This window comes from Ranitomeya imitator, chromosome 5, assembly GCF_032444005.1.
Source record: "Ranitomeya imitator isolate aRanImi1 chromosome 5, aRanImi1.pri, whole genome shotgun sequence".
Classification (NCBI taxonomy): domain Eukaryota; kingdom Metazoa; phylum Chordata; class Amphibia; order Anura; family Dendrobatidae; genus Ranitomeya; species Ranitomeya imitator.
Genome location: NC_091286.1, coordinates 168,997,858 through 169,010,325, shown reverse-complemented (window position 1 = coordinate 169,010,325; position 12,468 = coordinate 168,997,858). Strand labels below are relative to the sequence as shown.

The following is a 12,468-nucleotide window of genomic DNA, read 5'->3' as shown; positions in this document are numbered from 1 at the left end:
TATCGCTAGCCAGGACGCTGCAACGTCACGGATCGCTAGCGATATCGTTCAGTGTGAAGGTACCTTTATAGATGTGTGGTCCCAAGGGAACCGGTGATGTGTTTGTTGGGATATGTAGAGGAGATAAGAGTAGATAACAATTTGAAGATAGCAATTGCTTGACTATTGTACATGGCTCGAAAGGTCATAGCAAGAAACTGGAAAAAAGAGGATCCACCTTCGAGAGGAGAATACCTTCGATATGTGAAACATGTTATTACTCTAGAAAAGGGGGTTTACCAGAAAAAAGGGAAAGTGGAGTTTTATGATAAACTGTGGACGCCTTGGCTGGAATTGAGGTAGGGGAGGGATGAGGGAAGAACGTTCTGTGAAGTTTTTTCCTGTTGGAATGTTTGTTTATATGGGGATAATAGGAGTAATCACATAATACTAAAGTATATGCCGGTATACGATATGCTAAGGGAAGAGCATGAGCTGTCTAAATGGGGAGAAAGGGGGGTGGAGGGGAGTTGGAAATGTTGGGATATATTGCGGGGGGAAATCTTTCCAAAATCCCTGTATTGTTGTAAAATGTTTATTGTGATTTTATACTTAACCCCTTCATGACCCAGCCTATTTTGACCTTAAAGACCTTGCCGTTTTTTGCAATTCTGACCAGTGTCCCTTTATGAGGCAATAACTCAGGAACGCTTCAACGGATCCTAGCGGTTCTGAGATTGTTTTTTCGTGACATATTGGGCTTCATGTTAGTGGTAAATTTAGGTCAATAAATTCTGCGTTTATTTGTGATAAAAACGGAAATTTGGCGAAAATTTTGAAAATTTCGCAATTTTCACATTTTGAATTTTTATTCTGTTAAACCAGAGAGATATGTGACACAAAATAGTTAATAAATAACATTTCCCACATGTTTACTTTACATCAGCACAATTTTGGAAACAAAATTTTTTTTGTTAGGAAGTTATAAGGGTTAAAATTTGACCAGCGATTTGTCATTTTTACAACGAAATTTACAAAACCATTTTTTTTAGGGACCACCTCACATTTGAAGTCAGTTTGAGGGGTCTATATGGCTGAAAATACCCAAAAGTGACACCATTCTAAAAACTGCACCCCTCAAGGTACTCAAAACCACATTCAAGAAGTTTATTAACCCTTCAGGTGCTTCACAGCAGCAGAAGCAACATGGAAGGAAAAAATGAACATTTAACTTTTTAGTCACAAAAATTATCTTTTAGCAACAATTTTTTTATTTTCCCAATGGTAAAAGGAGAAACTGAACCACGAAAGTTGTTGTCCAATTTGTCCTGAGTACGCTGATACCTCATATGTGGGGGTAAACCACTAGTTGGGCGCACGGCAGGGCTTGGAAGGGAAGAAGCGCCATTTGACTTTTTGAATCAAAAATTGGCTCCACTCTTTAGCGGACACCATGTCACGTTTGGAGAGCCCCCGTGTGCCTAAAAATTGGAGCTCCCCCACAAGTGACCCCATTTTGGAAACTAGACGCCCCAAGGAACTTATCTAGATGCATAGTGAGCACTTTGAACCCCCAGGTGCTTCACAAATTAATCCGTAAAAATGAAAAAGTACTTTTTTTTCACAAAAAAATTCTTTTAGCCTCAATTTTTTCATTTTCACATGGGCAACAGGATAAAATGGATCCTAAAATGTGTTGGGCAATTTCTCCTGAGTACACCAATACCTCACATGTGGGGGTAAACCACTGTTTGGGCACATGGTAAGGCTCGGAAGGGAAGGAGCGCCATTTGACTTTTTGAATGAAAAATTATTTCCATCGTTAGCGGACACCATGTCGCGTTTGGAGAGCTCATGTGTGCCTAAACATTGGCGCTCCCCCACAAGTGACCCCATTTTGGAAACTAGACCCCCCAAGGAACTTATTTAGATGCCTAGTGAGCACTTTAAACCCTCAGGTGCTTCACAAATTGATCTGTAAAAATGAAAAAGTACTTTTTTTTCACAAAAAAATTCTTTTCGCCTCAATTTTTTCATTTTCACATGGGCAGTAGGGTAAAATGGATCATAAAATTTGTTGGGCAATTTCTCCCGAGTACGTCGATACCTCATATGTGGGGGTAAACCACTGTTTGGGCACTCGGCAGGGCTCGGAAGGGAAGGCGCGCCATTTGACTTTTTGAATGGAAAATTAGCTCCAATTGTTAGCGGACACCATGTCGCGTTTGGAGAGCCCCTGTGTGCCTAAACATTGGAGCTCCCCCACAAGTGACCCCATTTTGGAAACTAGACCCCCCAAGGAACTTATCTAGATGCATATTGAGCACTTTAAACCCCCAGGTGCATCACAGAAGTTTATAACGCAGAGCCATGAAAATAAAAAATAATTTTTCTTTCCTCAAAAATGATTTTTTAGCCTGGAATTTCCTATTTTGCCAAGGATAATAGGAGAAATTGGACCCCAAATATTGTTGTCCTGTTTGTCCTGAGTACGCAGATACCCAATATGTGGGGGTAAACCACTGTTTGGGCGCACGGCAGGGCTCGGAAGGGATGGCACGCCATTTGGCTTTTTAAATGGAAAATTAGCTCCAATCATTAGCGGACACCATGTCACGTTTGGAGAGCCCCTGTGTGCCTAAACATTGGAGATCCCCCAGAAATGACACCATTTTGGAAACTAGACCCCCAAAGGAACTAATCTAGATGTGTGGTGAGGACTTTGAACCCCCAAGTGCTTCACAGAAGTTTATAACGCAGAGCCATGAAAAAAAAAAAAAAATATTTTCTCAAAAATGATCTTTTAGCCTGCAATTTTTTATTTTCCCAAGGGTAACAGGAGAAATTTGACCCCAAAAGTTGTTGTCCAGTTTCTCCTGAGTACGCTGATACCCCATATGTGGGGGTAAATCACTGTTTGGGCACATGCCGGGGCTCGGAAGTGAAGTAGTGACGTTTTGAAATGCAGACTTTGATGGAATGCTCTGTGGGCGTCACGTTGCGTTTGCAGAGCCCCTGATGTGGCTTAACAGTAGAAACCCCCCACAAGTGACCCCATTTTGGAAACTAGACCCCCAAAGGAACTTATCTAGATGTGTGGTGAGCACTTTGAACCCCCAAGTGCTTCATAGAAGTTTATAATGCAGAGCCGTGAAAATAATAAATACGTTTTCTTTCCTCAAAAATAATTATTTAGCCCAGAATTTTTTATTTTCCCAAGGGTTACAGAAGAAACTGGACCCCAAAAGTTGTTGTCCAGTTTCTCCTGAGTACGCTGATACCCCATATGTGGGGGTAAACCACTGTTTGGGCACAAGCCGAGGCTCGGAAGTGAAGTAGTGACGTTTTGAAATGCAGACTTTGATGGAATGCTCTGTGGGCGTCACGTTGCGTTTGCAGAGCCCCTGATGTGGCTTAACAGTAGAAACCCCCCACAAGTGACCGCATTTTGGAAACTAGACCCCGAAAGGAACTTATCTAGATGTGTGGTGAGCACTTTGAACCCCCAAGCGCTTCATAGAAGTTTATAATGCAGAGCCGTGAAAATAATAAATACGTTTTCTTTCCTCAAAAATAATTATTTAGCCCAGAATTTTTTAATTTTCCCAAGGGTAACAGGAGAAATTTGACCCCAATATTTGTTGTCCAGTTTCTTCTGAGTATGGTGATACCCCATATGTGGGGGTAAACTACTGTTTGGGCACATGCCGGGGCTTGGAATTGAAGTAGTGACGTTTTGAAATGCAGACTTTGATGGAATGCTCTGCGGGCGTCACGTTGCGTTTGCAGAGCCCCTGATGTGCCTAAACAGTAGAAACCCCCCACAAGTGACCCCATTTTGGAAACTAGACCCCGAAAGGAACTTATCTAGATGTGTGGTGAGCACTTTGAACCCCCAAGTGCTTCATAGAAGTTTATAATGCAGAGCCGTGAAAATAATAAATACGTTTTCTTTCCTCAAAAATAATTATTTAGCCCAGAATTTTTTATTTTCCCAAGGGTTACAGGAGAAATTGGACCCCAAAAGTTGTTGTCCAGTTTCTCCTGAGTACGCTGATACCCCATGAGTGGGGGTAAACCACTGTTTGGGCACACGTCGGGGCTCAGAAGGGAAGTAGTGACTTTTGAAATGCAGACTTTGATGGAATGGTCTGCGGGTGTCACGTTGCGTTTGCAGAGCCCCTGGTGTGCCTAAACAGTAGAAACCCCCACAAGTGACCCCATTTTAGAAATTAGACCCCCCAAGGAACTTATCTAGATATGTGGTGAGCACTTTGAACCCCCAAGTGCTTCACAGACGTTTACAACGCAGAGCCGTGAAAATAAAAAATCATTTTTCTTTCCTCAAAAATTATGTTTTAGCAAGCATTTTTTTTGATTCACAAGGGTAACAGGAGAAATTGGACCCCAGTAATTGTTGCGCAGTTTGACCTGAGTATGCTGGTACCCCATATGTGGGGGTAAACCACTGTTTGGGCACACGTCAGGGCTCGGAAGTGAGGGAGCACCATTTGACTTTTTGAATACGAGATTGGCTGGAATCAATGGTGGCGCCATGTTGCGTTTGGAGACCCCTGATGTGCCTAAACAGTGGTAACCCCTCAATTCTACCTCCAACACTAACCCCAACACACCCCTAACCCTAATCCCAACTGTAGCCATAACCCTAAACACAACCCTAACCGCAACACACCCCTAACCACAACCCTAACCCCAACACACCCCTAACCATAACCACAACCCTAATTCCAACCCTAACCCTAAGGCTATGTGCCCACGTTGCGGATTCGTGTGAGATATTTTCGCACCATTTTTGAAAAATCCGCGGGTAAAAGGCACTGCGTTTTACCTGCGGATTTTCCGCGGATTTCCAGTGTTTTTTGTGCGGATTTCACCTGCGGATTCCTATTGAGGAACAGGTGTAAAATGCTGCGGAATCCGCACAAAGAATTGACATGCTGCGGAAAATACAACGCAGCGTTTCCGCGTGGTATTTTCTGCACCATGGGCACAGCGGATTTGGTTTCCATATGTTTACATGGTACTGTAAACCTGATGGAACACTGCTGCGAATCCGCAGCCAAATCCGCACCGTGTGCACATAGCCTAATTCTAAAGGTATGTGCACACGCTGCGGAAAACGCTGCGGATCCGCAGCAGTTTCCCATGAGTTTACAGTTCAATGTAAACCTACGGGAAACAAAAATCGCTGTGCCCATGCTGCGGAAAAACTGCACGGAAACGCAGCGGTTTACATTCCGCAGCATGTCACTTCTTTGTGCGGATTCCGCAGCGGTTTTACAACTGCTCAAATAGAAAATCGCAGTTGTAAAACCGCAGTGAAATGCGCAGAAAAACCGCGGTAAATCCGCCATAAATCCGCAGCGGTTTAGCACTGCGGATTTATCAAATCCGCAGCGGAAAAATCCGCAGAGGACCAGAATACGTGTGCACATACCGAAACCCTAACCCTAACCCTACCCCTACCCCTACCCCTAGCCCTAACCCTAACCCTACCCCTAGCCCTAACCCTAACCCTAACCCTACCCCTAACCCTACCCCTAACCCTACCCCTAACCATAACCCTAACCCTATTCTAACATTAGTGGAAAAAAACTAGTATTTCCAGCCATGGCCGATGATATTTCAGCATCGGCCATGGCTGGATTGTAATATTTCACCCGTTATAATGAAATATTACAAATCGCTCTGATTGACAGTTTCACTTTCAACAGCCAATCAGAGCGATCGTAGCCACGAGGGGGTGAAGCCACCCCCCCTGGGCTAAACTACCACTCCCCCTGTCCCTGCAGATCGGGTGAAATGGGAGTTAACCCTTTCACCCGATCTGCAGGGACGCGATCTTTCCATGACGCCGCATAGGCGTCATGGGTCGGAATGGCACCGACTTTCATGACGCCTACGTGGCGTCAAAGGTCGGGAAGGGGTTAATAAAAATCTATTTGAGTTAAAAAAAACTTTTGATGATATTCTAATTTAGTGAGAAACACTAACCTCACATTGATGGTTTTAAATTTATTGAAATGGTGAAAATCCTTTTTATTTGGTTATTAAGACCTCCTACATTCCAAGAGAGGCTATCCCCGACCTCCTACATTCCAAGAGAGGCTATCCCCTGCCATGGTTAAATGAAGGAAATAGGAGCAGGATTTCTCAGCCCTGGTGTGCTGCCCTGCATTTGTGTGCCAGTTATAAACAGAATGTATCGCTAATCAAACCAACATAAATTCCCTACTGCATCCTGAACAAGGTCCTCAAGTGTCTAAATCATATCAATTACCTTTAATATCATGCTAGAAATGAGACCTTTATTAGAGATAATTCATCATTCTAAGGCAAACAATTATAATCAATAAAATGTTATTTTATTAAATTTGAAAAAAAAAAAACAGCACGGCACTCAGACCATGCAAGTGCCGTCCGATTTTTACATACGCTTGTCCGTGAAAACCTGAAATTTCAACTGCCGCGTACAGTAAAATCACAGTGACCGGACAGAAGAGGATAGAATAGAAATACACACATAGAACAGATACAGTGGGGCAAAAAAGTATTTAGTCAGTCAGCAATAGTGCAAGTTCCACCACTTAAAAAGATGAGAGGCGTCTGTAATTTACATCATAGGTAGACCTCAACTATGAGAGACAAACTGAGAAAAAAAAATCCAGAAAATCACATTGTCTGTTTTTTTAACAATTTATTTGCATATTATGGTGGAAAATAAGTATTTGGTCAGAAACAAACAATCAAGATTTCTGGCTCTCACAGACCTGTAACTTCTTCTTTAAGAGTCTCCTCTTTCCTCCACTCATTACCTGTAGTAATGGCACCTGTTTAAACTTGTTATCAGTATAAAAAGACACCTGTGCACACCCTCAAACAGTCTGGCTCCAAACTCCATTATGGTGAAGACCAAAGAGCTGTCAAAGGACACCAGAAACAAAATTGTAGCCCTGAACCAGGCTGGGAAGACTGAATCTGCAATAGCCAACCAGCTTGGAGTGAAGAAATCAACAGTGGGAGCAATAATTAGAAAATGGAAGACATACAAGACCACTGATAATCTCCCTCGATCTGGGGCTCCACGCAAAATCCCACCCCGTGGGGTCAGAATGATCACAAGAACGGTGAGCAAAAATCCCAGAACCACGCGGGGGGACCTAGTGAATGAACTGCAGAGAGCTGGGACCAATGTAACAAGGCCTACCATAAGTAACACACTACGCCACCATGGACTCAGATCATGCAGTGCCAGACGTGTCCCACTGCTTAAGCCAGTACATGTCCGGGCCCGTCTGAAGTTTGCTAGAGGGCATTTGGATGATCCAGAGGAGTTTTGGGAGAATTTCCTATGGTCTGATGAAACCAAACTGGAACTGTTTGGTAGAAACACAACTTGTCGTGTTTGGAGGAAAAAGAATACTGAGTTGCATCCATCAAACACCATACCTACTGTAAAGCATGGTGATGGAAACATCATGCTTTGGGGCTGTTTCTCTGCAAAGGGGCCAGGACGACTGATCCGGGTACATGAAAGAATGAATGGGGCCATGTATCGTGAGATTTTGAGTGCAAACCTCCTTCCATCAGCAAGGGCATTGAAGATGAAACGTGGCTGGGTCTTTCAACATGACAATGATCCAAAGCACACCGCCAGGGCAACGAAGGAGTGGCTTCGTAAGAAGCATTTCAAGGTCCTGGAGTGGCCTAGCCAGTCTCCAGATCTCAACCCTATAGAAAACCTTTGGAGGGAGTTGAAAGTCCGTGTTGCCAAGCGAAAAGCCAAAAACATCACTGTTCTAGAGGAGATCTGCATGGAGGAATGGGCCAACATACCAACAACAGTGTGTGGCAACCTTGTGAAGACTTACAGAAAACGTTTGACCTCTGTCATTGCCAACAAAGGATATATTACAAAGTATTGAGATGAAATTTTGTTTCTGACCAAATACTTATTTTCCACCATATTATGCAAATAAATTGTTAAAAAAACAGACAATGTGATTTTCTGGATTTTTTTTTCTCAGTTTGTCTCCCATAGTTGAGGTCTACCTATGATGTAAATTACAGACGCCTCTCATCTTTTTAAGTGGTGGAACTTGCACTATTGCTGACTGACTAAATACTTTTTTGCCCCACTGTATAAAGAGGTCAGTGACATAATTAATACAGTGCATGTGTAGCTTACTGTACAGGTATTTTATAAAACCTTAAAAAAACAAAATGAGCAAAAACCCTGCTGTAACTAAATGAGAAAAAAGCAAACGTGCATTCGAATAACTCAGGGTTCTTAGTAATTCTATTATTGATCAAAAATAGCATAAAAGCCAATTCACTGTCAAGAAGGTGACCCTAATCGGGACATTCCTATGCTGTCTGATATTAAAAACCTTACCATGTGTCAGAGTTGACCTCAGTGTGTGAATAAGGGCAGACAAAAGGACCAGGTCCCGATCTATGGACACCAGTCTGAGGAATTTTCAGCTCAGGAGAAGGAGGCCACACCCCGACATGTACAGAATGCAAACATGCAAAGAAAAAACACAAAGACTAAGCTTAGTTTAAGTTGGTATACATGCAGCACAGTCCCAATCAGGGTCACCTTGTTGACAGTGGGATGGCTTTTATGCTATTTTTGATACATTTAGTTACAGCAGGGTTTTTGCTCATTTTGTTTTTTGTAGGTTTTATATGCTTTATGGCCAATGTGAACATGCGTTTATGTGCTGCATGTATACCAACTTAAATCAAGCTCAATCTTTGCGCATTTTCTTTGAACCAATTTTATACCATTGGGCAGGGAAGAAAAAAAATCTACATTTTTACCATCAAAATTTAGTTTTAGCCCAAGATTTCACATTTTCCAAAGTGAAAATGGGTAAAAATGGCACCAAGATTTGTCCCACAATTTCTGCTGAATGCAGAAATACCCCATATATAGCTGCACAGTACTGCTTAGCAATATGGTGAGAGACTGGATTGACGGAGAGCCATTTGCCTCCCGGAGCGCAGATTTTGCTAGAATAGTTTGCGGACTCCATATACAGAGCCTCTAAGTGCTAGAAGAGCAGAATCTGCCATCAAGTGGCCGCACTTTGGTAATTTTACCCCTTTGGGAATTTATCTACAGGTATAGTGACGGTTTTTATTCTATGGGTGTGTTCCAAAAACAAGCAGAAGTGGATGTTGCTGAGTGAAAATTGCCATTGTCACAAGCAAATTATAATGGCCAGTATGCGGTAGTGCCCAGCTTGTGATTCTGGAGATACGCACCTGTAAATTAGGCGGGCTCTCATCGCTACAGAAATGCCAAACATGTGGTCGCTAAATGTGGTTTAGGCACACTGGGGCTCAGACGGGAGGGGGGCATTAGGAAGCGCAGAATTCACTGGTTTTCTTTTGGGAGGGTGAGGAGCCATAGCATTTCTCAACAGCCTTTTTGCTACCAGTAACGTGGAAGCCCCTATATTTTCATTGACAGATGACAGGCCTGAGTGGGGACTTTTGTGGACTGATTTGAAGCTTTTGTTAGGAGCATGTTACATAATGTTTGGGATCACATTTATTTAGCACTCTTTGCTGAGCACCATCTAAATCTCTAAGTGACGTGATTCAGATGAAACCCCCGAGGGAGCCACACACTATAATGAAGCAGCAGGGTTACTCTGGACTCAGTTTGGCCTCTCTTCAGCGGTTTCCGTCAAGTCAGGAGTGCACAAAACTGTGACCAACTGCATATTTGCATGTGAGCAGTGCCTTACTGCGATCTTTGGGGGGCAGAATAACCAAATCAAAGAAGAATTGGTTTTATTTATTTTATAAGCCATTCCTCATGTGGTATAAGTGATTAGACGACTTTATTCTTCGGTTTGGTGCAATATCAGATTTACATCGGGTTTTTAGGTTTTGCTGTTGTCACGAACTAAAAGTTGTTTTTTTTTTTGCAAAAAATTGTTTTTTTATCACCATATTTTGAAAACGATAATTATTCCATATTTCGCCTGACGCCTGGCACATAACTTTTTGTTCGCTTTCCATTCCGATTTTTGGGAGGCAGAATGAAATATATATATATATATATATATATATATATATATATACGGTATTTTCTGGCGTATAAGACTACATTTTAACCCCTGAAAATCTTCTTAAAAGTCGGGGGTCGTCTTATACGCCAGGTGTCGTCTTGTACGTCGGGTGCAGACCAATGTGTATATGGTGGGTGGGGGGGAGTGGTCCCGATGACGAAGAGGGGACGTCTCAACGGAAAGTGTGAGTGGAGTATCCCCCTATTACCTCATTGTAGCAGCGTGGGGTCTCTGTGCTGGGGACCACTCCCCCCCCCAAAAGCCACATTAGTCACCGACCCTATAAGACGACACATGGCATATAAGAAGACCCCCGACTTTTAAGAAGATTTTACATTTTAACTGGAAAAGTTGGGGGGTCGTCTTATACGCCGGAAAATACGGGTATATATATATATATATTTTTTTTTTTAAAGAATAGTTCCTTTGAAAACTATGAGTAAATGACAGGATTACTCTATGTAAAAGCTAATGTTAAAAATCGCATTGCACTCGGATGACATTTACATGTAAATCGGATATCATTCGAGTGCTAGGTGATAAAAATCGCATGACACCTGTCCCACTTTTCTGGACAGATATCGGACAGTTTTATTTATTTTACGGTGATTTGTATCCGCCCTTACCTTGTATGCTGTTCCTTGTAAATAGGACCCCTAGATCAGCAGGAATGGCGTCAACGCCACAGCTGCCCACAACATATACCCCTCTGTCTGCAGCCTGCCTGTCATACTTCATGTGCATTGATTCAAGAAACTGGGAAGAAAACCATACAATATAATTACTACAAAGGAATATCACAATAGGACGAAAATGCCAAAAAGATAGTAAATATCAAGACAATAGGGCCACATGGATACAATGGCAAGCAGTATGTGATCTATATACACATGCACTGCATTCAGTTGTGATTTATACCCATATTTTTATATATATATATATATATATATATATATATATATATATATATATATATATATATACATACACTAGATGGTGGCCCGATTCTATCGCATCGGGTATTCTAGAGTATGTATGTATGTATGTATATAGCAGCCACATAGTATATAGCACAGGCCACGTAGTATATAGGAGCCATGTAGTATATAGCAGACAAATACTACGTGGCCTGTGCTATATACTATGTGGCTGCTATATACATACATACATATTGTAGAATACCGATGCGTTAATACAGGCCATGCAGTATATTATAATTATTATTATTTGTTTATATAGCACCATTAATTCCATGGTGCTGTACATGAGAAAGGGGTTACATACAGGGTTATAGATATCGTTTACAGTAAACAGGTTTACAGTGACGGACTGGTACAGAGGGGAGAGGACTCTGTCCTTGCAGACTTACATTCTATGGGATAGTGGGGAAGAGAAAGAAGGCAGAGGTGAGGCGGCGGCTCTGGCAGTGGTGAGGTGGCGGCTCGGTTATTGTTGGCTGTAGGCTTTCCTGAAGAGAGGGTTTTCAGGTTTTCAGTATATAACACAGCCCAAATAGTATATAACACAGCCCAAATAGTATATAACACAGCCCTCGCAGTATATAGCAGCCACGCAGTATATAACACAGACAACGTAGTATATAACACAGGTCATGCAGTATATAACAGTGGCCATGTAATATATAGCACAGGCTACGCAGCACATAACACAGCCCACATAGTATCTAACACTGGCCACATAGTATATAGCAGCCACGCGGTATATAACGCAGCCCACGCGGTATATAACACTGTCCACACGGTATATAACACTGCCCACATAGTATATGACGCAACCCACACGGTATATAACACTGCCCACGTAGTATATAACACTGGCCACGTAGTATATAGCAGCCACGCTGTATATAACGCAGCCCACGCGCTATATAACACTGCCCACGTAGTATATAGCAGTGTGGGCACATATCCGTTTTAAAAAAAGGTAATTAAAATAAAAGTTATATACTCACCTGCCGGGATCCAGCGAAGCTGTCCCTATGCGCGCGGCTGCCACCATCTTCTGTTCCCAGGATGCATTGCGAAATTACTCAGATGACTTAGGGTACCGTCACACTAAGCGACGCTGCAGCGATACTGACAACGATGTCGATCGCTGCAGCGTCGCTGTTTGGTCGCTGGAGAGCTGTCACACAGACAGCTCTCCAGCGGCCAATGATCCCGAAGTCCCCTGGTAACCAGGGTAAACATCGGGTTACTGAGCGCAGGGCCGCGCTTAGTAACCCGATGTTTACCCTGGTTACCAGCGTAAACGTAAAAAAAACACTACATACTTACATTCCGTGTCTGTTCCCCGGCGCTGTGCTTCTCTGCGCTGACAGTGAGCGCCAGCCGGAAAGCACAGCGGTGACGTCACCGCT

The 12,468-nt window shown here is 42.7% G+C and overlaps 1 protein-coding gene across 1 annotated transcript in view; it reads right to left on the bottom strand.

Moving 5' to 3' along the window:
* The window catches only part of LOC138681636 (saccharopine dehydrogenase-like oxidoreductase), a 214,710-nt gene that overhangs the window by 146,022 nt on the left and 56,220 nt on the right, over positions 1 to 12,468 (bottom strand). Inside the window, exon 4 of the mRNA XM_069769311.1 lies at positions 10,715 to 10,844. Coding sequence (XP_069625412.1) covers positions 10,715 to 10,844 — 130 coding nt within the window. The remainder of the gene's footprint in view (positions 1 to 10,714; positions 10,845 to 12,468) is intronic.